At 41.3% G+C, this 26,549-nt stretch overlaps 2 protein-coding genes across 2 annotated transcripts; one reads left to right on the forward strand and one right to left on the reverse strand.

Annotated features, from left to right (window-relative positions):
- The first annotated feature begins 337 nt into the window (after positions 1-337).
- MCUB (mitochondrial calcium uniporter dominant negative subunit beta) lies at positions 338-14,322 on the forward strand. The gene is made up of 7 exons (XM_056855987.1): positions 338-440; positions 2,008-2,178; positions 5,922-6,026; positions 6,570-6,730; positions 7,893-8,096; positions 8,941-9,057; positions 14,067-14,322. Exons 1-7 carry the CDS (start codon positions 365-367, stop codon positions 14,142-14,144), a joined length of 912 nt encoding a protein of 303 aa, XP_056711965.1. The 5' UTR covers positions 338-364; the 3' UTR covers positions 14,145-14,322.
- Positions 14,323-15,434: 1,112 nt separating this feature from the next.
- On the reverse strand, positions 15,435-25,810 carry CASP6 (caspase 6). Its single transcript, XM_056855983.1, has 7 exons — positions 25,772-25,810; positions 24,492-24,534; positions 21,973-22,122; positions 20,886-20,962; positions 20,189-20,364; positions 19,546-19,705; positions 15,435-15,696 (listed from the first exon to the last, which is right to left on the reverse strand). Exons 3-7 carry the CDS (start codon positions 22,086-22,088, stop codon positions 15,458-15,460), a joined length of 768 nt encoding a protein of 255 aa, XP_056711961.1. The 5' UTR covers positions 22,089-22,122; positions 24,492-24,534; positions 25,772-25,810; the 3' UTR covers positions 15,435-15,457.
- Between the last annotated feature and the right edge of the window lie 739 nt (positions 25,811-26,549).

Below are 26,549 nucleotides of genomic sequence, written 5' to 3' on the forward strand. Positions count from 1 at the left end.
ATCCATGCTAACAGCTTAACCGCCTGTTTTTAACGCATCACAATATTAGAACCATCCCTTCTTCCTTTTATACGACCTCTTTCTGATATCTTTACGACATAATGGATTAAAGTGTCCCAAGAGCCTTCAGTCCTGGGAAGATTATAGCATTGTTGCTGACTAAGCAGTATGATTGACTTCTTGGCCTCTTGCCTGTTACTCAGTATTTTAGCAGTCTTGAATTTAAAGTGGGGATCTTCAATAGTATCTGGTCTGCTAACCTGTATAAATGTGCTCTGGAGGAGAGAAATGGGGAATTGGAGGCCACCCTTGCCTAGTATGTATTTGGCTGAAATCTCTGACTTCTAATCAATCTTTCTTGCAGATGCTGTGTCTGATAGAAATTGGAAACCTAAAACATCACAGAAGGTCGCTTTGTAGCTCCCTAGTGCCATCTGATGGTAAGCGTTCTCATCTATTACTGGCTGAATGCACAGGAATCCGGTGACACCTTGTGTGTGAAGTGCCGTCAAGTCGCAGCCAACTTATGGCGACCCCTTTTGTGGGGGGGGGGGGGTTTCATGGCAAGAGACTAACAGAGGTGGTTTGCCAGTGCCTTCCTCTGCATAGCAACCCTGGTATTCCTTGGTGGTCTCCCATCCAAATACTAACCAGGGCTGACCCTGCTTAGCTTCTGAGATCTGACGAGATCAGGCTAGCCTGGGCCATCCAGGTCAGAGCGGTGACACCTTGGAGACTAACAAAATTTGCTCTCACTTCATTGGTTGCAGAATCATCCAATAGACCGATGCTTTTATATTGGGGGGGCAGATCAGAGAGGGGACAGTTTAAAACAAGGTCCAATCAAAAGAGTAATCAGCTCTGCTCACAGTGGGTGAGGACCATTCTCAACTGTTGATAGATAGGTAAAGTGGGATTAAAGTGAAATCTAATAAAGGGAAGTGCCAAGTGAGACATGCATATCCAATTAGAAAACTAGAGAAGTATAACTGAAGTAATTAACATGTGTAAAGAATGGGATATGCAAGATATTATCACCTTAAGCAAGTTTGAAATCCAAAGTCCTTGTTAAGACCTGGTAGAGAGATAGTATTGAATGAATGGATCCCAACTGAGCAATTTTGTATTTGATTCTCCAGTTGTAGTTCTTATGTAAAGGTACAGGTCCCCTGTGCAAGCACCGGGTCATTCCTGACCCATGGGGTGACATCACATCTCAATGTTTTCTAGGCAGACTTTGTTTACGAGGTGGTTTGCCAGTGCCTTTCCCAAGTTCTTATAATTTTACAAGCTTCTAGTAAAAACAAACATTAAAGTTCTTATGTAGCAGACTCTAATGTTTGTTTTTACTAGAAGCTTGTAAAATTTTATGGCAAGGTCTTTCTTTCTAATGCTTTTGACTCTTTAAGGGCTTGCTGGGTGTTACACCAGTTCCCCCTCCATGAGACATGAATACTCATATTAATTTCAATTGCCCAAGGCATGGCATGAAATGAATGAAAATATGTACAGTCTTGGAAGTACAGCCACACACAAGTGGCAGAAACTAAGGTAGTCATGAGACCTGGTGGACCCTGCCAGACGCACTACTGAGTTTGTGAATCCTGAGAGCCCGCTGCATCCCAGCCAGAAGCACCAAATCTTGTGCAAGTAATAGTTGGTGTAAACTTCAGAAGCATCCTGGATCGTGTGTACAGTGAAGAGTGTGTGTCTTCCTATATGTATCCCACACACACACACCTTTACCTGTTGACTTCTATTCCATGACCTGTCTGTGAAGGAAAGTAGATCCATCTGGGTTTTCAGAGCAAGCCTTGTCAATCATGGTCCATGTACTGTAGAAGAGGCTCCTCAACAAAATGTTCCAGTGCAGGCATTTAAGAAGGCGATGGGCCTTTTTGTTTCATGAGACTTTCCTGAAGAAGTTTTTGACTTCCTCTCTGGTGTAATCAAGTGGATTGGTTTACGTGTAGTAGGTAAGTTTAAACGCCTTTCTTTCCTCCTCAGAAGTCTCTGTTAATTATAAACACGGGTTGCCAGTGATAACCCTTACATTACCCTCCAGAAAGGAACGCTGTCAGTTTACTGTGAAGCCAATGCTAATGACTGTTGGAGACTTCATACAGGACATACAGCAGGAGGATAAAGCAATTGGAGACATAAAAACCCTTACAACAGGTACTGATGCAGCTATTACCTTAAAAGTTTGTTTTGCATGTTGAATCCCTGCCAGATAAGTGCCAGTGTGGTGGTATAACTTGAGTGTCAGAATGGGATGGTGATATCCAAATACAAATTCTATCGGTGGATATTTCCACTGGATCCATTCCACCCACTTTTTTGTTGTTGCTTTGCTTCTTCAGTGCAGTGTTTATTAATAATGCAAGCTGGCATCAGAGGTTGAGGTTCTTGGGTTCCTGTTGAGGCTGATACCCAGCAAAGGGCCCAGGAGTGACTGGAGCCTCCTGGCCCCAACTGCTGCTTCTCTTCCTTGTTCTTGGTCTTGTGTCTAGAGGGGAGAGGGCAAGTAAACAGGTGACAGTAGCCAGGAGGTAGGTATACTGTGGCAGGTGGGCCCATTTATACTATGTGTGTGTTAAGTGCAGCCAAGTCGCTTCCGACTCATGGTGACCCTATGAATCAGTGTCCTCCAAAATGTCCTATCTTTGACAGCCTAGCTCAGATCTTGCAAATTGAGGGCTGTGGCTTCCTTTATTGAGTCAATCCACCTCTTGTTGGGTCTTCCTCTTTTCCTGGTGCCCTCAACTTTTCCTAGCATGACTGTCTTTTCCAGTGACTCTTGTCTTCTCATAATGTGACCAAAATACAATAGCCTCAGTTTAAGCATTTTAGCTTCTAGGGTCAGTTCAGGCTTGAGTCAATCTGTAACCCACTGATTTGTGTTGTTTTTTGCAGTCCACAGTATCCGTAACACTCTCCTCCAACACCACATTTCAAAGGAATCTACTTTCTTCCTGTCATTTATACTATACATAGAATTATATCCTGCCCATCCTACAAAGACCTAAAGGCAGTATACTTTCCAAGATGACTGTAGCAATCTTTTTCTTGATTAAATGCAAAAAAAATAAAAAAGCATCATTCCCCATAGATGGGGATCTTATTTACACCGTTTGTTTAAATATTTGTTCCAGTAGTATTTATATGCAAGGGAAGTCTGGAACTATTTTTTTAAACATACTTCGCATTTTAAGAAAAACCTGAGAGCCCAACAAAGAATGCTCATGTGGTTTATTCCTGTACTAGAAAGAAAAGACAGAATACTAGTATTATTCATCCAAGCAGTTTGTTTTATATTCCAGGCTTCAAATGAAATCAGTCCTTGAAGGATTTGGTGCTTTTTCACTTTGTATTCTGCACATTTATAAGCTGAGATAAAGTGAAGTCTGTTTGGCAGTTGTGCATATGTATCTTGATAGCTGAAATAGAAGATTGTATCTTGCAGATGAGTTTAAGGTTGTAACAGGTGCACAAGCAATTCTAAACAAATATTTCTGTTTTGATATTCTACATCAGCCTGCTTTCTCTTGCCAAACATAAATAGAATATTTATTGCTAGAATATTTGTTTGTTTGTTTGTTTTATTACATTTCTAATCCACCTTCCCCTCACCAAAGCAGGGCTCAGGGCAGTTATTAGATTTCAGTTACATTTATCAGGACAGCATTTTTGTGCTAGTAGTTTTATTTGCAAACACTTCATTTTTTAACACCCCCCCCCCAAGTTAATAACAAAAGGCAAGCAGGACATTGCATACATAAATGTTTCATTTGTTTCTCCTTTCTAATGGTGCTGTGCCAGACTGTGTCCCCAAACAGAGTGGGTATAAAAGAGAGCTGTTGTATTTGGTTAACAGCTTCAGTAATCAGAGTTGCAGCATGAATCCAGATGACAGAATTCCAATCAGGCAGTGCCAGCGTGGGTTTGCCTGCAGCAAGGTTGGCTTGTGTGATGGATATGCAGGGAAAAAAATACCAAGGACCTAGGCAGCAGTAGATTGTTCTATAAAGCCTATGCTGTGCTAGTTTAAAGCACTGTTAGCATAGTCACATCATATTCTGTCAGTGCTTCGCAAAAGTAGAAACCCATTGTATAAAATCAGCCTCTTCCAACAAGACAAGGAAGATTTGTCTGGGTGAAAAACCAAATATGGTTTCTGACTGCCTTTTCTATCATCCCCCTCATGGAGTTTTTCTCCTCTATTTATCTCCTGCTATTCTGGGTGATTCATTTATTCTCACGTTTTCTGTTTCTGCCTTCACACTGGTGATTCCTAACTCTGACTCCTGACCTCCTCTTCCTTTTAGTCCCAAGTTTCCAGTTGTCTGTCCTTTCCTCCTACTCAACATGATCACGAACAGAAGTTCTGATCTTTCTACCTGGATCCTCTCCTCTGCCAACACTTCTGCCCCACTACTGCTAATGCAATTATTGGAGCAGGTCATTTCAGCCGGAGATTCCTCTTTATCACTTAATCAGACAAACATTTAACATTTAAAAATTATGGCCATGATCTAGAGACAGACTTCTGTGCACAGGATTGTGGAGACAACTGATTTTCTCCAACCCCCCTTTCTGGCAATCACTCCTCCCGCCTCAGTTTGGAACAAAAATGCTAAGGGGTCATCTATATGTGTTTTTTAAAAACTTCATTTATACCACACTTTTCTCCCAATGGGGACTCAAAGTGGCTTACAACAGTCTCCTCTTTTCCATTTATCCTCACAACAACCCTGTGATAGGCTATGCTCATGAGTGTGTGACTAGCCCAAGGACACCCCCACAAAGGTCATCCACCATCTTTCCACACTCATTCAATAAGCTTATGAAACTTTTTTCCACCTTTATTTTCATCTCCAGTTAGTTAAAGTTAGTTTTAGAATCCCCAGATTAAGAACCTGTTAAATAAGAAAGTTCTGTCGAAATCTCCAGCTTCCTCTGAATCCATTGCTTCAGTGTTCCCCATATTCTGGTCCTCAGTAATTTAGACTGCTGTGACCTCCTTTCCTGCATTCTTTCTTGTCATATCTCAACATCACTACTGACTAAACATATTGTTTGCACTTACTATGAGCCACAGACGTGCAGTGTTCATGGCATGCATGAGCATGTCTTGCACATTTATTGTAAAGCCCTCCATTTTATCCTGTTTCAGGTGCTATGAATTTCAGGTGCTATGAATGGAGGGAAAGCCTCACTTTGTAAAGGTACTTCTTTTTTGTTGTCAAGACGAATTACAGTTAGATTGGAGACTTCTATCTTCATTCTCAGCGCATTATAGGATGGTGAAGGAGCAAGTTCAGGAGCCCTATGGGGCAAGCTTGCACTCCACAGTCTCCTCCCAATTATTTGTGACATGTCAAGGCAGCAGCAGACTTCCTGGGCCTTGGAGTTAAGGGTAGAGCCAGATGTTATAGAAGGCATAGAACTTTGCAAGAACATCTCCTGTCCAGGTGTTCCCCTACACAAAGTTAGCTAGCTAGTTAGGAGCAGCTGAGTAGCCTGTGTATTGTTAGCTACTTTGGGTCTCCATTGGGGAAGAAAGCAGAATATAAATATACTAAATAAATAAATACATCATATGGTGTGTTCCGCTAAACACTTAAGTTTTTTTATCTCCTCCTCCCCCCTCATTAGTTGATGGGGGCCAGGCAAACTCTCCAAATGATTTGTCCCACGGTGAATTTCATTTGATGTGAGGAAGAAGGAGGCACAGCTTTCAGTGGAAAATCTGCATCCTTTCCAACATCCAGTTCTGCCAGCAGCCTTTCATCAATAGTATTAGTATTGTGAATCTTGAATGTGCTAAGACTCACTGTCTGTGGTCAACTCGGCAATGATATTTTGATTATATTTAATGCAGCATTTCATTACTAATTAGCCTTCATGTTCTTTTGCAGAGGGCAGTGTGGTCTCTGCTTCAACACTGATGGAAGTTCTGTTGATGAATGACTTTAAACTTGTCATCAATGGTACAGAATACAGAGTACACCCTCCACTGAAAGGTACAGAATGCCATGGCTGCCCTGAAACTGTCTGAAGACTGCCAATCAAATATTTAAATAAATTTAAAACCAATTCATGTAAAAATAATTACCTTGGATCCTCAGTCACATCTAGCTCTTCCTTGCCTTCGATCTCATAGCAAACAATTAAACTTTCATACTGTTTTGGAGGTAGGCGCATGGCTTAATGTAGAGTATCTGCTTGGTATGCAGAAGGTCCCTGCTTTAGTCCCCAGTATCTCTTGTTAAAAGAACCAGATAGCAAGTGATGTGAAAGACACCTCTCTAACACCCTGGAGAACTGGGCCAATCAGAGTAGACAATACTGAACTTGATAAGAGTCTAGTGGTCTGATTGGGTATGGCAGCTTCATGTGTGTTCATGTGACCATTATGGTTGGAACTAATCCACATTTTTGTCAAGAAAGCCTCTCCACACCCATTAGCAGTCCAGAAACTAGTTTTTATATAGTAGTTTAAATTCTCAGGAATCCAAGCTATTGATTTGGTAATAACTTTAGTTTTATTCTTCTTCTTTTTTCAGATAAAGTGAGCACTGAACATGCTACAGATGTGGATGATGTAAAGTCTTTGGTCCATAGGTTATTCACAGCCCTTAATTTAGAAGACCATCAGACAAGAAAAGAGAGGGAATTGTTGCAGAAAATGGAACTTCTAAAAGAGGAACTGCTGCCTTTAGAGCAGGTTTGGACAGTACTACTTAAAAAGAAAGTTCCATTTCTGTCTAGAGTTCAGTTGTAATGAGTCCAAAACTGAATCGTAACCTGTGGTAACGTAAATAAGAACTGCTGTGCCATATCAAACCACAGTACACAGAGCCAGTGTGATATCATGGTTAGAGTGTTGGAATAGGTTCTGGGAGACTCAGGTTCAGATCCCTGCTTTGCCATGGAAGCATGCTGGGTGACCTTGGGCCAGTCACTGTCTCTTTGCCTAGCTTACCTCGCATGGTTGTTGTGTGGTTAAAATGGAGGAGAGGAGAATGATGTCAGCCCCTTTAAGTCCCCATTGGGGAGAAATGCAAGGTATAAATGAAGCAAATAAAATAAATGTCCCAACATTGTTCTCCAACACTGGCTGTTACCGCACTAGGTATTCCCACCGATGTATTAAGAGTTTGAAACTGTTATAAAAAATACTGTTTGCACTTTGTTTGGCCCCTTTAGCTGTGAAGACGTCTTCCAACCATTTTTTAGCCGTGGCATCCAAAAACCCTTTTAAAGCGATGTTTTTTATAACATTTCCAAACTCTTGATACATCGCTGGGAATACCTAGTGCGGTAACAGCCACTGTCTACTAAGGGCATCCAAATAAGTTTATAATTAAATAAAATTGTATAAATTCAAGAAACGCTGTGGCAAGGAAACAGAAGATACACTATAGTGCCTGTTATGTCCAAAAGTAATCTATTGGATCCAGCAGTAATGGGGGGGGGGGATCCCTCCAATAGAGCAAGGCTCCTTCTGTTAAATGAAAACTCTCCACTTTAAAGAGAATAATTGGATCCTCTCCAGTATCTTTAATTTCAGGAGACAGACTGGCTGAGTTCATCATCTGAAGCTTCTTTATTCAGGAAATCATTTTACTGTGGCTGAGTAAATTCAAACCTCTCAGGGAGGGGAAGATTACCTAAATAGGTTTCTAAATGCAAAGAATTGGATTCTACAGTTATGCAAATAGAAGGATTTCATGCTTCCCCAGCAAGGCCTTGTAAACCATCCCCAGCCCTGTAAACTATCTGCTCAAGGGGGGGGGCAGTCCTCAAGAGCAAAGTGCCATCCAGCATTGGCAGCTGCAAATGAGAACGCTACTTCCTCTTCAGTAACCTTTGTTTTGTCTTCCTAGATGAAAGCCAGACTCACTGCAGAGGCTGCTGCTAAGAGTTCTCGTCTTCTATGGATTGGCTTAGCCTTAATGTCTACTCAGGGCGGAGCTCTAGCCTGGCTCACTTGGTGGGTCTATTCATGGGATATAATGGAGCCGGTCACTTACTTTATCACCTATGGAAGTGCCATGGCATTCTATGCTTACTTTGTACTTACTAAGCAGGTGAGTCTCATTAGGTAAACATTTAAAGCAGTAATATACATTGAAAGGTTGATTACAAGAATCTTGAGGCTGTGTTGTTGTTTTTTAAGTTTTAATTTCTGATTGCAAGACTGAGTGTGGCTGCCCTACAAGCTGGTGTACTGCCTGCCTCTCTTTTTATGGGTGCTGTTCAAAGGGATGGTTTGACCTAGACATAAATGTCTTTGGTCCTAATGATCACCTGCTTTCCGTTACCATCTCCACAACCAGCCAACACTGTCTTCCTGACCATACTGTCCATGTATCTTGTTCCGTAGTTGTAGCATATAAAGAAGCATTCTCAGCACTGCCCTACTTGCTAGATTTCCTCACCCTGAAGTTTTGAATCAATCCATCTAAAAAACTAATAAAATTGGTCATACAAGTCATTACTGGGTGTCGTTCCTTTTCAAGCGAGAATGGTCTTGTAAAGCACAGATTTATTATAAAATTGCTCGGCATTCTAGAATTTTGTAGGACACAGTAACATGCAAATCATGGTGACACTCTAGTTTTTGAGGCAGAAATGTCAATGAGACTTTATTAGAGCCCTCTTTTCTTTTGGTGCAGTTTTGACAGTCAGCATCAGGCTGGCATGATGGGATTGGTGCTCCAGTTCATGGTGGTCTCTTATATGGTTAGTGTATAACTTCTTTTAAAAAAAACAGGAGAAGGAGAGAAGCTTCCAATCAAAACTAAAATAAAAATGTCTCAGTGCTTTCTTGATTACTTCAGTAGCAGTAAAATGAAATATCTTAACAACTACCTCTCTTCGTGTTGGAGATTTTCAGAACACTTCCTTCTGCTCTCTTTTATCCTTATTCAGGATTATATTTACCCAGATGCTCAAGACAGGCAGTTCCTCCACTACTTCCACAGGAAATCCAAAAGCCAGAATTTCAATGTGGATCAGTACAACAAGTTAAAAGATGATCTTGCAGAGGTATTTACACAAACCAATCCCGGCCGTGATATTTAAATTATGCCTCAAGAGTTTGTTGAAAAGAAGCTTCAAAGTGTTTTGAAGTGCACGTATTTGCAGTTTGTTTTTTGTTTTTTGTTTGTTTTTTCCCTCTCCCCTTTAGAAACAAAATAACATGACAGAGGCTTTTAACAGTGATTGAAAAGTGCAAATTGGCAACCCCTTGGTAGGATGGAAGAGAAATAAACCATTTTAAACTGCAGAAGTAGGGCCCTGCTTCCATTTCCATCTTTTACCACAGCTGTGGGTTCCTGTCAGACACAAAACCCCTCCTGGCTTCATAATGCACAATCCTGTCTGCCTTCCTGTCTGCCAGACAAATGGCCCCCTTTCCATCAGCTTCAGCATGCTTTAAACAAAACCCTGAATGCGGTCTACTGAACATTGTCAGTCCGGACCCTACTCGGTTTCTTCCAAGGCATCAATAACTGCAGGCCCTGGAATGCTGTTCCCCCACAGTGTACCAGCTGAAGCAGCAAGGGTTGAATTATACAAGTAGTTTCAATCCTCTACTGCAGGTGCAGAGACATAATAACCTTGGAACAGTTCTGTACACAGCTTGATGCTGCCATCCCCAATCTTCCAGCTGGTAAAGGAATTGTGCCATCTTAGATGGCACTGTTGACTTGCTTTGTGACTGTCAGGATTCCACTGGAGAGGGTGTGGGGAGGGAGCGTATAACACAATTGCATTGTCAATAACTTCCCCTGCTGCCCTTGGCTGAGCACTTGTCTAATGGAACATAGCCTGGGTTACCTTTTTATGATCTTTTGCTTCACTACTTTTTCTCTCCATTTTAGATTTCACTATATTTGAAGCATTTTTTTCAGCTGGATTTATTAAGCTTTTCAGCTGGATTGGTTCAGCCAGTGTGGTGTAGTGGTTAAGAGCGGTGGTTTGGAGCGGTGGAGTCTGATCTGGAGAACCGGGTTTGATTCCCCACTCCACATGAGCGGCGGAGGCTAATCTGGTGGACTGGATTTGTTTCCCCGCTCCTATACTTGAAGCCAGCTGGGTGATCTTGGGCGAGTCACACTCTCTTAGCCCCATCCACCTCACAGGGTGTCTGTTGTGAGGAGGGGAAGGGAAAGGTGATTGTAAGCCGGTCTGATTCTCCCTTAAGTGGTAGAGAAAGTCGGCATATAAAAACCAACTCTTCTTCAAAGTGGCTCACAAATTAAATCTGTTTCAAGTATTAATTAAAACCAGTTGCTGTGATGCACGTTTCCATCTGTTGAAAGAAAATAAATACTGTCACACCCATTGAGACCTGGTGAAACACTGAGAAGATACCGTAGCTAGGAATGTCTGTTGGTAGAGATGTATGTGGGGCAATTGTTCCAAACAGAATAGTCCTCTACCTTCAGTCTCACCTTCCAATGACAGCTCTCCTGGAAAGTGGAACCCATGGATGACCCTTCTCAGAAAAGACTGTTGTCTGGGCACACATTGCAAGTCATGGAGTACCAGGTCCTAGATGCTGTGGGGCTGATCTGTAACAGGAATATGGTTTGGGGGATTTAAGTTTTGTGCAGTAAAACTTTATTAAATGTTACTTCTCATGGTTTCTTAGAAAAAGACTACTCATTCTATTCTCCTTTATGAGAGAACTTGTTGTTTTATTTATGAAATATATAATCCTCCCTTTTTTGCGAGGAGTTCAAGTATATAGAGAGCTCCAGTTCAGATGTCAAGCTGCCAAAAGGCCCAATTATACTCCTGGTTTCAGGCTCCAATTTAAAAGCTAGCTTTGGTTAATGGTCACTATGGCTGAACTATAGCAAATGTTAACTAGGAAATGGAAGGATTCAGAAGAGGGGTGGGAAGTGTGTGCAAGTTTGTAGGGTGTTTGTTCTTGGGCATTCAGTAGCCCTAATTGGGGCTGGCTGAAGTAAACTACCCCTAAACAATCTTGGGAAGAAAGATTGGTGCAAGGTGCATCCAGCGAGCTCCATATCCATTCAGATTCGAATCTTTTAGTCTGAATCTAGTACTTTACAAATAACACATACTAGCTATCAGAAATGAAAGATAGTGTCAAGACTGAGCCCCCTCCAGGACTCAGACCTTGTTTGTAGAGTAACCAAGCCAAGGTAAACTCAGTAAACTCAAACCACAGCCTTTTAAAAAGCTGAAAAAGCTTTATTAAGAAAAATTTAAAGATATTGATTAAAACACAGGTTGCAGTTCAAAGGCACATTGGCGTCAAAATAATAAATTCTAAGCTAATCAGAAATACTAACTGTTACTTAGCAGATCTTTCTAACTCACTGCTTAAGCTGGTTCAAGTCTCAGCCCGACAGGCTGGGCGCAAAGCATTGCAGAGTCTGTATGTTACATTGAGGTGCTGAAGAATTGGTGTCCAAAGCAAGCAAAGGCAAAAAGAAAAGTAGAAGATTTCCACCATAAGGCCTAACTGCCCTTATGGATGTCTGAACTCAGGTCAGATGACCCACCCAATCAGAACAGTACACAGGGAGAAACCTCTAGATGGTTCAGACGGGTTCCAACCAGCACTCTTCCCAAGCACAGAGGAATGATCTCATCCCCCCCATCTTTCTCACAGCTGAATCAAAGCTTCTAGTTAAGCTGGAATGTAGGTGTCATTGAGGAGCTATCTGTTAGCCCAACAAGCTGCAGGTATTGCTTGTTAGATCTCTGTGAACAGAGCCTCTGGAAAATTACTGAAGCTCACACTTAGCATTCAAAATGGAGATTAAAACTCTGGTCAAGAACAGCTTTTCTGTCTTTACAGATGGGGTCACAGATTAAGTTTGCAAACACATCTGAGTTTGGGAGTGAAGGGGGAAAAAGTATGGTTTAGTCAACATATTCTTAAAAGGCACTAGCTTGATTTTTTCTGTTTCATAGCAGTACTTAAGAGGCAGTGTGCTGACCATAAATTAAGCCCTGATTTTTTTTAATTGAATTTTTGAACATTTCCCCAAAGCATCAAGAAAAATGGGGAGGTGACAGGCATCTTCTTTTTTTTTGGCATTTCTAAGTAGCCTTTCCTTTCTTTTATCCCTCAGAAGCTCCTTGATCCATTGATTTTGAGCAGCGTAAATCTAATGTTTGAGGGATATAAGGACTGAAATAAATCTTGCCACTGACACTGTAGCCTTGGGATCCCTGTCACTTAATTAAAAAAGGCATTATGTCAGATACAGAGGCATTAGATTTATATGTTAAAAGGGGAGAGATATAACACGATCGAAGTGAAAGCATCATTCCAAGAGGACATGAGCTAATGCATCAATAGAGCCAGAAGAGCAAGGACAGGTCCTGTCTGGGATTTCTGCATCTAAAGCAGGCTTGTCCAAACTGCGGCCCAGGATGACTATGAATGCGGCTCAACACAAAATCGTAAACTTACTTAAAACATTGTGTTATGTTAGTGTTAGTGTATTTTATGTGTGACCCAAGACAATTCTTCTTCCAGTGTGGCCCAGGGAATCCAAAAGATTGGACACCCCTGATCTAAAGAATCCTTAATTCACACCTTTCAGAGAGAGATCTCTGCCTGGCTCACTCATCAAGCCTTATTCACTTTTAAGCTTTAGCCCATCCTGTTGTTCTTCAGTGCCATAAAGCATTTATGCTGTGGGCATTTTCAGTTTTGTTAAATATTCTCCCAAAGAATCCCATCTCTCACCAAATTACACACATCAGGATCTCTCCATATATAGTATAACTTCCCTGTATTCTTGGTGGGAGGGAAGCTTACAGTATTCCTTATTTTGAAAATGTTGTTTCTGGCTGTTTTTTTTCTGAATGACTTTATTCAGATTTTCTATGCTAAGTATTTTTTGTGTAGTTAATTGTGTGCCGAGAATGGCCAGGACATAATTATAAATGGCAGGGAACCCATGCGTAGTTGCGTTATTTCTTGCTGCTATTTGGCAATTACATCCACATAAGAAATCAATGGCTGAAATATTACTTTTCAGGACTTTCTATACCCAGAAGTATATTCTGATGGCGCATTTAACTTGCTTGTCCCCTTAGGCTCAAGAAGAAGGTAGAAGCAGTTCAATAAATCATTCTATTATTTAACAAAGGGTGGAACTATCCGTCATCTCAACAAATGTGTGTCCTGAATACATGTGAGCCAAATAACAGGGTATGCTAGGGAGAATCAGAGGTGACCCTCCTTGTCAATCCCTCCCCTTAATTTTTCATATAGCTAAGCTTATATCTTATGTCAGAGCCAGCCCTCCTCCACACACACACACACACACACCAAATTAGATGTATGACAGAGCAATCCTAAGGGGGGGGGATAGTTGCACCGCAGCCCAGGACGTGCACCCGAGCAGCAGCCACCTCCAAAGCGGCTTGCTACACCATGGCCAGCAAGCAGACAAGGAGTTTCCCCAACCCCTGTGAAACTGCTGTATGCAGTTCCATGGGTTGTGCCACCACTTTTGCCAGCGTACGTTCATGATGGCAAAGTGGGCATTCCCAGGGTGAAAGGGCTCAGGGGGGCACCTAATGTCAGCCCCGCTCCCAGGAATGCTGCCTTTGGCACCGGCACCCATGTATGGTGCTGCTGTGCCGCTCCCCGGCGCCAGCGTAAATGCTCATTTCACTGGCGCAAGTCGCATTTATGCTGGTGCTGGGGTTACCCTGCCTCCTAAGCACTAGTAAGCACAGATGTTGTAAGTGGGAGCTGTATGGGTTTATCATAGGATGTATCTTTTATATTATGCTGGACTTTGGGTGTAATAATGATTTTGTTGCCTCCTAAGGGTTTTTGTCCTCTCCCTTAGGATTGCACTGTGAGACAAACATGGGGTTGAGATTCCAATTAACTTTCCAACATAGTTCTATCCTTATTGCTGACAGGATCAGTGCTGTGTAGCTGTAGGCTGCTGGTCAAGGAAGGCACAAGAGAATGAACATCATATGTCTGAAAGGGGTTTACAGCTAAAGATCAGATCATCTGTTTGTTTTTCTCATGCTGGCAGGTAGAAGAATCCTTGAAACGGCTGAAGAACCCTTTACAACTACGTCTTCCAATACAAGAAATACATGACAAGTTTTAATCTTTTATATAACTTGGAAGTGTTTCAGAGCTGGTGAATTGCCTCAAATGTTTACGAACTGAACATTTTGGACCAATATGGGAAGGGGAATCTATGATGCCTGGTTAAAAGTATTTCTGACAACTGGTATTTCTTTTTCACATTGCAAAGAAATTCTTTCAGATTCTCCATGTATATACATATATAAGTGTATGTATAATTTGTTAGAGCTTCGAAATAAAAACAGAACAAATAGTAGCTAGCGTTGGATTACTAACACAATCTTGACAAAAGCAAGAGACAAAATGCTGTGGGGTTCTTTTTCAAAAGTTTATTTTACTTTAGGGCCATTTCAAAATAAGTTACATAATGCAGTTTTCTCATTGTCAATATCTGTTTTGTACCAAGCCACAAAACATCTATGAAACAGTAAAAGGTCTACACATGCACGTGTCATCATTCAGGCTGTGATTCATAAACATGCCATATACAAAATGTCTTTACAACAGCAAGGTATTATGGGTGCTGCTCATCTGTACAGATGTGATACCTTCCAATATCTAGACAGGTGACCAAGCCCAGACAAACTACATACACCTGCAATCATGATCCTGCATGATACAGTAACGGCTGATGGGGCTTGTTATAGTCCCCAGCTATGAACAGGATGTCCGAAATTGTTCTGAGTTGTCCAACCAGTCATTGCTGTGTATACTCATTTCTAGTGAAGGTACAGAGAGGAGATGTAGCAGATTTGCTGGAATAACCCTTGTTTCCAAAGCACCATTTCATTGGTAAAAACGACATTTTTAAAAAACATTGAAAAAGTACAAAATGTTCATTACAAAATGGAAATTTAAAAAAAAATGTCACTCAGTGCAAACCAGAAGACAGGAAAAATTTGGTCAAGTGCTTCTTTAGCACTCCAAATGTTACTAGTGATTTATTTTCCAGAACTCCCTGAGCCTGTTATCATATTCAAGCCTGAGATGTTTAACTGCTGGTAAAAAAATCTGTCAATATAATCAATTAATTTGGATTTATTTGCAATTTAAAATTGAAATGTCACATAAGTGTTCAAATTTTGAAATACAGTTTTCAGTATTGAGCTCTTTACTTAGCTACAATTTTATCTTCTAGGTTGAGCATTAAATAAAAATCCATGTACTTTCAAAAAATCCTGTTTCCCCCAAAAAGTCAGTGGTGGTATGATTTATTAAGCAATCTGAAATATGCACACTACTTGAATATTTTACTATGCAATCTATATCACAAGACTCAAGATGTCCTCGACACCCCCCACCCCAAAAAAATTGTTTTACTGGTGTACCATTTTACTTAGATTTTGGGTAAAAATACAATTTCTTAGTTAACATGGATGCGAAACAAGGAATCTGCTTTTTTCCTAAAGCATGAATATCTCTGCATACGTCCACTTTGCGATGAGATACCTTCCTGTTAACCAGTGTCAGAAGCTCCGTAAACTCAAGGGATGAGCCATGCCGCCTTATTATGTTGCACAGATCTTGAATGTACCAGGAGCCATTTACAGTCTCACGGTGAGAGTAGTACCCTAATAAAAAAGACAAGAGTTCTAAGTTGTTTGTATAACGATGAAGCTTTGCTCAGACACTCTGCATTCAAATAATCTTGTTATTAGTATTAATGAAGTCTGGGGAGTACCTAAAATTGAACTTCCCAAAGGCCATGAAGTACAAAAACAGTCACCAACCACTATGTCCTAAAACATTTATTTTAACCATGACTTAAGAAGAAGAGTTGGTTTTTATATGCTGACTTTCTCTACCTTTTTTAAAGGAGAATCAAACCGGCTTACAATCTCCTTCCCTTCCTCTCGCCACAACAGACACCTTGTGAGGCTGAGAGAGGTCTAAGAGAACTGTGACTAGCCCAAGGGCACCCAGCTGGCTTCGTGTGTAGGAGTAGGGAAACCAACTCGGTTCTTCAGATTAGAGTCCACCACTCCTAACCACTACACCACCACGCTGACTCTTGGTAATGAGTAGCTGGTAATGAGTTTGCTTAAGGTTGCAGCCTTCATTCAGTTGCAGAACATGGATTGTAAAAGGTGCTTTATAGATATACAGTACTATTTATTTAGTACATTTTTATCCCACGTTCCCTCCAAGGAACTCAGGGTAGCCTAAGATTTCACACCTCAATTATACTCACAAACACTAAAAAGCTTATGCTGACAGATGATGATTGGCCCAAGGTCACTCAGTGAGTTTTATGGCAGAGTGAGGATTTGAACCTGGATTTATTTAATATTTGCATTTATATCCCACCCTCATTCCCGGCAAGCCGGGCTCAGGGCGGCTCACAACACAAAACAATTTAAAAATTATATTAAAGCATCTATATTAAAACATACCTTAAAATCCATACCACATATTTTAAAACAAGATGGCATAATTTCAGCTGCCGGACAGTCCTGGCCAGCCAGTGGACCCCACAACCAGTTGGGGGAGGATGGGGGGGAGGCCAGCAATTTGTAGCAATGGAAAGGCTTGTGGGCTGCCCTCAGGTGTAGGCCTGGTGGAACAGTTCTGTTCTGCAGGCCCTGCGGAACTCATTTACGTCCTGCAGGTCCCTGATGTTATTTGGTAGGCTGGGGCCAGGGCTGAAAAGTCCCTGGCCCTTGTCGAGGACAGCCACACACTCCGGGGGCAGGGGACCACCAGCAAGTTGTTGCTCCTTGAGCGCAAGGCTCTTGGGATGTGCCAGGAGAGGCGGTCCTGTAGGTATGATGGTCCCAAACCGTATAAGGCTTTAAAGGTTAAAACCAGCACCTTGAACCTGATCCGATGTCCCAGCTCCTAGCCTAACTTAACTAACCACTGTACCACATTGGCTGTCGATGTGTAAACACTGTTCCAGGGACTCCAGGGTTTATACCCAAGGGGAAAGTACAGCAACAGCCAATATAAGGCTGCTTGGGAAGAAATGACTGCACCCACTGATCATAGAAGCATAGAGTTGGAAGGGGCCACGCAGACCATCTAGTCCAACCACCTGCTCAATGCAGGATCAGCCTGCAGTATCCCTGACTAGTGTTCGTCCAGCGGCTGCTTGACTGCCAGTGAGGGGGAGCTCACCACCTACCTAAGCAGTCAAACAATACCTCAGGCTTTGACAAATTTTCTTTGGACCCAAAAAATTAAGGAGTCCAGACTCATTCATACCAAATACATTTTCCCCCTCTAATATATGAAGCCAGTCCAAGTGATAAATGGGCTTGCCAACTGGCCTGGAGAAAAATGTCCTGTCCCTTTAGCAGAGGATGAATGGGACTTTATACTCCATGCCACAAAAAGCTTCAATAGCCCATTTCCACACATTAAGCCTGTATTAAAGGGACAGGGCATTTTCCCCCACCCCATTTGGCAACCCTAAATTGAGTAGGTCAAGCCCTACTCTAAGAGTAGGGCCTTTTACAGCAATTGGCCCAAGGCTCTGGAATGCCTTCCTGAATAAGGTGCAAAGTTGCTTCTTCCTCGTCTTTTTTTTTTTTGTATGGGATGCAAAAGGTTTTGCGCTTGTGAGGATGTGCCCAAAAGAGGCACAGCCCAGCAAAAAACTTGAAAACTTTTGTTCCCCTCTATAGGAACTAACCCACGTACATGTCACTGGAATGAACACACGTGCTTCCCCAGGTTTTCCCCACCTCCATGTGCTCTCATCCTTTCTGATCTTGTCTCAAAGTTTAGGTTGTAAGCTCCTTGGGGCAGGTATTTGCCTTCTTGTGCTCTGTAAAGCATCATGCACATGGACTGTTCTGTATAATTAAAAACTCACCGCTTGATTCAACTGAATGTAAATAATCTGGGCCTAAACTACTGGGTTCCAGTGGGATAGCCATGTTAAGTTTGCGTCAACACAAGAACCCTAAGGCACTTAAAAGACATGTATGGCAGCATAACATTTTGCTGGCGCAAGATGTTTTTTGTTTAAACTAATGTTGTAAGACAGGCCAGCTGCTACCACTAAACTCCTATGTAACGAGAACAGAAGTAAAGAAATAACAATACCCAAGAATTATTCTCTTCTGAACACAAGCATGGAATCCGGAGGGGGGGGGTGAACAGATTTCAAACAGGAGCCCCCACTTCAGTAAATCTGGATCATAATCCTGAAAGATTGAAAGACTTGTTGCTTCCTCTCCAGGCCAGGTTTCTTTCCTTTTCCTTTCCTTTTATCCCTTAGAAGCTCCTTGATCAATTGATCTTGAGAAGCATATATCTAGTGTTGGAGGGATAAGGCCAGGTTTCTGTGTCTCCCCCCTCCCCATTTGGGGAGGGGAGTCTTTAACCCCTATCTTCCTCACCAAGGACAACCACCTGCCTGCCTTCAGCTTTCCCAGGCTGCAGCAGGAGAGAGCAGAAGTTCCAGGCAAAGGAGAGCCAGCAGCCATTGAGCTGTTTGCAGCAAAGCTCATATCTTGGCAATAATTAGCTCGGATAACCTACAAGAACCAATTAGCTCTGTGCTACAACCTTTACTGAGCATTCCTTTTAAGGGCTGACTCCCCGTTTCAAACTCTGTAAAACAGCTCAGAGGCCGAGGGCCACTGGAATATTAGTCATCTGGAGCAAAGCCGCCAAGTTGCAATGGCAACCTGACACGGGGAACTGGTGAAGCCTACCTTAGGTGATTTTCCTTGTCACCCCCAAATGGCTTTGAGCAGAAACGACTGATAGCAATCACAATGAAATAATGTTTCTGGCATCCCTGTGTAGCTTTTGGTCCAAAATAAGACTCAATTTAGATAATAAATCACAAACTATATACATTTGCAACAAATGTGTGTGTAACAATATTATCTGATAAGCCTCTAGCTCCACACTAAATCAGCAAACATCAAATTTTCTAGCACATCATGCCATAGATCTACTTCTCTCACAACTGTCCCATGTAAATTTGACGACTTTTACACTTTGCAAAAAGTGAACTATACTGTATCAAATGACTATTTTTTAAAACTTCTCACACCAGGACAAATGCTTTTTGGATAGGATTGCTGAAGTTACCTTTGCTAGATCGACAGCTGCCATATCTGTTTCTACACAGTTACAGTAATGAATATTATGCATGTTTCTCCCTCACAGTTGCCTCTAGTCTTTGATATTTTGCAGCCATAGAGGCTTCACTGTGCACACACCACTTGCCTATACACCATGGCCTCATTTATACTCATGGAAGAAACACGTTCAATTATCGTCTATATAACCATCCAAAAGCTGACAGCCACTTAATTCAATTATAGCTTATACCAACCAATAATGTTCAAAGTGGTTAATTCTTAGGAAATGGCTCCCTTGTTTTGTAAAACCTGCTATTAAAAGACATATTTTAGGTAACAACCATTTCAGAGTTCCGTAAGTAGAAAACTGCAATTTACCTTCTGCTACAGAGTAACACATGAGGAAGTCAGCACCAGCAGGTAAGGTATAAACTGCAGCAGCATCCACTTCGGTTTCATTGACATCTGACTTCTCTGTTATGCTGTCTACTGTATCGGCAACAATGACTGGGTCATCATGCTTATCTCCTCGACATGCCTAGCAATAAGGAAGGGGGAAAAGCTAAACATCATTCTAAAGCAGAAGCCTTCCTAACTCAGACATGCATTAATATGGTGTATTGCTGAGTTCTTTTAGTTGCAGATATAAGTTTAGGGCAGAAAAGAGTGACAAGAGCTTATTTACTTTGAAGTTATTTCTAGATGATTATTGCATGCACTATATTATGAAAACATTTTGAACAGTACCATGAGAGTGACTCTGAACCATTAGAAAAGCTGGCTGTCCATAAATCTGTCGATTATGAACACGCTTTCTCACCTGGCTGAGATTGCATATTATGTTAAAAAAAACCAAAAAGTAACTTTTCTCCATTCTTGCTCTGGAGTTCCTTGTGGGTTTTTTTAATGTCTTTTCTCACACTGATGCACTCCTAATAACATGTTCAGATGATTATTTTCTGAGTTTCAGTGAAATTCAATTTGGACTCCCTATAAGAACTTAGGAAATCCATGATCTCACCTGAATTATAAATATTTTTGGCTTCCCTACTAGACTTGGGCACTTGTCTCCTCTGAACATTCTGGTCAATTCCTGTATTTTTATTTTAGCATCATAGGCATAAACATGGTCATCTTCACCATGGCTCAGGAAAATACACATGAAACAGTCTGCATCTTCATGCTTGGCTGTGGATACTGCAAGGTAATGAAGTTGGAATTAACTACAAGAGTGTCAGACCTCAGCCTTAGCTGACAAAGAGTAAGTTACTTTCTGTTGGCAATACATTCCTTTAATTGCTTATATTGAATCCACTAACTCAAATTTCACAATGCCACTCAAATTCCAGTCAACTAGACTATCCTATACAACATTGCTGGAGCCAGTGTTACTGTTCGAGAAGTAAAATTCAGAACAAATTTTGTTCCACATATTTTCACTTGGGATTTTGTTGCAACTATCCAAAATAGACTGTCTTCAACAGCAGAGGATTTAGTTAATAAAGGATGCTCAATCAGCCATCTACTTGTTAATTTATTTTACTAAGAATGCAAGCAAATGCCCTACTTGTACTGCATGGATTTTTCTTCTAGGACCGAACTTATATTAACTTTATCAAGATATACTAACTCTAAACACATTCACTCTAGAAAAGATGTACCCGTTTATAACTGAATGTACTCAAGCAATTCCAATAGAAGAGAATACAGCAACTCACCATCGTAAATGTTTTGCAACACATCTTCTGCTTTAAGATCATCAAAACACTTCACCTCAAATCCCAGCTCAGTCAAGCTATTGTGAAAACAAAAAAAGTATTTCACTTTAGTATCTTGTTCAGATTATCTAATGTGGTAATGCAACCACTTGTGTTGAAATGGATGCCAATGTCCCTGAACATATAGCTTTAGAAATGTGTAGAGAACTAACAGCTACCTTATTTCTCATGGCATACATTTCCCAAAACAAAACAAAGGCAAAGAAAAATGGGGCAGCTATCATTAAATGATTGTTAAGCAATAAGCAAGCTACCTCTTAAAACTGTAATTAAACAGACCTGGTTTGTAGCACAGAAATATATGATAACCTTGCTGAAAATTCTAACAGGAATAAAAATAAGGGTATTATAATATTTTGCATGAGTTGTTCAGCACTGTGCAGCAGTGTGCTTTAAACTATGCTTCAGGGGATCTGGGTGTTTCTTGGAAGCTTAATGTGGTTTCTCAGTGCAAAGATCTGCAACAATGAATTTTACCCCTGAAAGATTGTTCTGAATTCCATGGACCTATGTTTCTCTGCAATCTCCAATTAGAGGGGTGCTAAGGTTATTCCAGGGTATACTTTCAAGAAGACACTCGGTAACAGCCCCAAGAGGCCTAGCTAGCTTCTATCTGAACTGGGCACATCCTCTGCAATACTCGAAGAATGGTTTGTGGGAAAGGTTCGTTCGAGTTCCCAGTTCAAAATGTGAAAGCCATGCTTGATTTCAAAGTGCTTCTTATACATGGTCTTGGTAGTCCTTTCAACAGCACATAAAACGGCAATGATGATTCCCCTGTATTACAGATAAGATCAGAGGTGAGAAAGAAATGCTTTCCTAACACTATACAGTGAGTTCATGGCTGAGGCAAGATCTGAACCGGGAAACACAGCAGCTCTCACTTTTTGCCTCTAATGGGGCTCACAGACCTCTTTTATGACAATTCCCATTTATGTCCTTTACCTTAAGTGCCATCAAGCTGAATTAGATTTTTCATTTTTTTTAAATCATAATTTTACTGAGCAGACATTTTTTCCCGTCTCACCTGCGTTTCAAGTTATCTCTGTCAGCAAGAGTGCCGCGTCTTTCTGGTAGAGTTAAATGCCAGTAAAACCGTTCATGATTGAAGATCAAAGCAAGTCCTCTCCTCTTGTGGTTCATTTTGTACTCTGCAGCTGGGTCAAAGAGGTGGGTGCTTCCCCCCCCCCCCAAAAAAGTTTTCAGTTAACAATAACAGTAAATACCCCCCAAGTTAATCAGAACAAATAAAAAAACAACACTCTAATAAATGTATGACTAGCTCAGTAGAGCCAGTGTGGTATAGTGGTTAAGGTGTCAGTCTAGGATCTGGGAAACCCAGGTTCGAATCCTCACTCTGCCATGGAAACTTGCTGGGTGACCTTGGGCCAGTCACACATACTCTGCCTCGACCCTGGCAGTATTTGGATGGGAGACATCTGACGAATACCAGGGCCATGACATGGAGGCAGGCAATGGCAAATCACCTCTGAACGTCTTTGGCTTTGAAAACCCCACCATGGGCTGACGTATGTCAGCTGTGACTTAACCGGGGAGAGGGGGGGAGTTCAATATGCTCATGGGGACTTTGGACTTTTGAAAAAGACAGCAATTTCCAAAACTCCAAAGAGGAAAAAAATAATTTCACTGGCTGGCACAAGACTTCAGAATACCTGAAATATCCTTCTAAAGGCGGAGCACCCTATCAAACTTCCTACTATGGTATGGGAACGTCCCTCTTTTTTCCCCCAGAACATTGTTTCAAGTGCCACCCAGTGGTGTTAGTGTGAAAATCCTGATGACCAGGACTTCTGATGCACTGTAGTCAATGGCATCAAAACAGGCTTTACCACTATTTTGGTGCTTTCTGCTAGACGACTGCAGGTGTATAGGAACAAAGTTAAGGTGAAAACCAGGTACAGCCCATATCCTTCTACTCTGAATATTACAACTGTTCAAACAGACCCCCATATACAGATAACGCTATAAAAAGGACAATGATTTACTACTGTTCTTCATGTTCTGCAATGCCCTTTTTACAACAATATAAGATTGCAGTATATTCTCCCTGTGTTGTCAACCTTTCCTGGGAGATCTGAAGAAGCTAGTTTCCCTTCTCCTAGCAGACTCCTCTCGGGAGATTACCACCCAAGTGGCCACATTTTGCCTTCGGTCTTGTGGGATTCGAAAACGGCTGACTGAAAATCATACCCCATAGCTGATCTTTCCTCCTCCTGTTCAAAACATCTCTCCCAGAACTATTAACACATCTTTTTTCCCCTTTTAATTATTTTAACCTAACTGTTAAATTATTTATTCAGAGCTGATTTTGTATCGAAATAAAAATGATTTGGATCACTACTGTTCTTTCAGATAACAAAACTGCATTCACTTTGAAAAAGTCTGTCCAACTAGTTGCTACCCAGAGACATTACTGCTAGTACTATGAACACTCACGAAGTGTGAAATGCCAGGTCACACTAATGGATTTTTAAAAAAAAATCTCTCCTTTAGCCAACCTGTTAGATATCTTTGATTCCGGATCTATTTGGGGAAGTCAAATTAGATTTGTATGAAGATACTACTACTTGCCTTGACTTTTTATTCATCTACAATAAGCTGCACCTAACAAATGTGAATTAGAGCTAGTTGACAGGAGGGATGTTAGCTGCCTTCTCCACCTTTACCCCTTCATCTCATCAAGTCATCTTTAAGGAGTGGGGACATTTTGGAATACCATGGAATGTGGAGCCAGAAGGTGTTGGAAGGGGAAACTGAGGTCACAGAAGAGTTGGGATGTGGGAACTACAGCAAGAAAGAGGCATTGGTACAATTCTTTTTCTAGCTTGTGCTGTTCCCAAAGTTCTCATGCCCCTCCTGAGGGGCTTTTCAGAAGGGCTCAGGGTTCGTGAGGAGAATGCAGCATACATTTCTTCCATGAGCTTACACTATTTACAATAGATAGGGTTGGTTTCAATCTCTGTATAAACCTAATTTGACACAACATACTGGATACTGGTCATGCACAGAGCTAAAATTGTACAGTAAATTCAGTTACAATAGTTAGCTGCTCTGAAAGTATTCCATAGAAAAGCTGCAACAAGTCAGGACCAGTTTTGACTTCTATATTTTTAGGGATCCAACGGGATTGTTGCATCAACACGCCTGAGCAAGGACAAGGATCCCGCTCTCGTTCTGCTTCCCCATTATTAAAGGTAAAGGTAGTCCCTTGTGCAAGCACCGGGTCATTACTGACCCATGGGGTGACGTCACATCATGATGTTTACTAGGCAGACTTTGTTTGTGGGGTGGTTTGCCATTGCCTTCCTCAGTGATCTGCCCTTTACTCCCAGCAAGCTAGGTACTCATTTTACCGACACTGGAGGGATGGAAGGCTGAGTCAACCTTGAGCTGGCTACCTGAAACCAACTTCAGTTGGGATCGAACTCAAGTCATGAACAGAGCTTGGACTGAAGTACTGCAGCTTACCACTCTACACCAGTCGCGCCCCCATCATTACCCACTCTGATAACAAAGTTCTTTTACCTTATATCAAGGGCATCTGTTTCTATGAAGTTTTGCTGTCCATCTATAATTTTAATAGAATATAAAACATGTTTGAACCACTGCTGCTAAAGGTGCATTCAAATAACCGGTTTCTCAGGCTACCAAAGAACATGCAGTACAAAAATGTCATATAATGTCAAGTCCCTCAAGACAATTAGACACGTATTCACATTAAGGAGTGTAGCCAGTCTGAAATTTGGAAGTTTTCCTGAAACTTTCCTTGAAATCTAAGACAATTACAATCTACATAACAATGTGCCAACTTTGAAGATACACAGTAGAAAAGAAAGTGGCAGTGTTTTTCCCACAGTACCGTTAATAATAAACAGAACTGCTACTCATAAAAGCAACACATTTTTACCAATGCTGCATATGGTTAAAATCTTCTGTGTGTGTGTGTGTTTGTGTGAGTGTGTGTGTGTGTAAAGTTGGGGGAGGGGTGTGAATTTTAAATCTCTGGTCTCCCTTTTAAACTCTCTAGCTAACACCAATCCATTATCTGTCTGCCGAGTTAGTAGGCAGAGATTCTTGTACACAATCGATATGCATGCTGCAATTTGTGAGGATCTATGCATGGGGGTTATAATTGAACCCTGGCATTAGAAAAATCACAAGAACTTCAAATCTTCCCTAAAGGCTTGCACAACATAACACCACTGGAACAAAACAATAGTCTTACACACACACACAAACACACTGTATTTGTGTGTTTGCATTAGCTTAAGGATCTGATCATTCCCTGAATTGTTTCTGCTCAAGTATCCCAGACGGAGGTCTTATTTTGAGAACTATGTCTCTACCATATGTCTTAAGGGTCTGTCAGTCATATACCTAATTAGAAGAGCCCAAATAACTATAAAGTGGCTTTATTTTAAAATCTTAATTTGGGGAAATGATGTTGCTATGATTAGTTCAGTCTATATTAAATACACCTTGACCTGGATGGCTTAGGCTAGCCCAATCTCATCAGATATCAGAAGCTAACTAGGGCTGGTCCTGGTCAGTACCTGGATGGGAGACCACCAAGAAATTCCAGGGTTGCTACACAGATGCAGGCAATTGCAAACTACCTCTGAATGTTTCTTGCCTTGAAAATCTTATGAGGTCACTGTAAATTGGCTGTGATTTGATAGCACTTTCCACCACCATATTAAGTACCCCCCTTTTTTGCGTGAATGTGCTGCTTGTTTTCCTGTTCTGCTGCTGCTTTAAAAAGTTAGCCCTTAAGTATGATTTGAAAAAAATGGCAGATACCTTACCTTTGAACTGCAAAGCAGGCTTGCTATCCACATCTACTTGCCCTGCAATAAAACACAGCAAATTCACTGTTATGATTCATTACTGCTCTCATAAAAACCATGCAATCATAAACTACACTAAATTCAGTCCCGTTCTGTATTTCTATATACAGCAGTAGGTTGTGAAACACTGTGAATTCTGCCTGGTCACAATGAGTAATACTTTTTTTAAAAAATGTAACTCTTCTTCTAAGTATTTCAGTACAGGAGATAGGCTTTCTGAATTGTCTCCTACCTATTACATGCTGGGTTTGGATTTGCTAATCCTGTTCTCCATTAAGTATAATGTTTCTTTATAAGCTTTAAAAATCCACTTTTTCCTCTGTCTCGTACACATTAGAAATCACTCATGATTCCTATCCCAAAATAAAAGGTTGGATTGATGGGGACGGGGTGTGGCTCAGAGGCAGAGCATATGCTTTGTATGCAGAAAATCCAAGGTTCAATCCCTGGCATCTCCACTTGAAAAGGACCAGGCAGTGGGTGATGTGAAAGACCTCTGCCTGAGACCCCAGAGAGCTGCTGCCAGGCAGAGTAGACAATACTGACCTTGCTGGGCAAAGGGTCTAACTCAGTATAAGGCAGCTTCATGTGTGTTCATGTGTGATACTAGGTGAGGGTCACTGCTTTGTGGGCATTCATCTGTGCTTTGTGAATTCATAACAGAGGCTGTGGGCATGTGTGCTCAGCAAGTGCCTCCCTGTATGTGAACATTTATGGAATTTGCACCACTGTGACT

Source organism: Euleptes europaea, chromosome 9 (genome assembly GCF_029931775.1).
Source record: "Euleptes europaea isolate rEulEur1 chromosome 9, rEulEur1.hap1, whole genome shotgun sequence".
Taxonomy (NCBI): Eukaryota; Metazoa; Chordata; class Lepidosauria; order Squamata; family Sphaerodactylidae; genus Euleptes; species Euleptes europaea.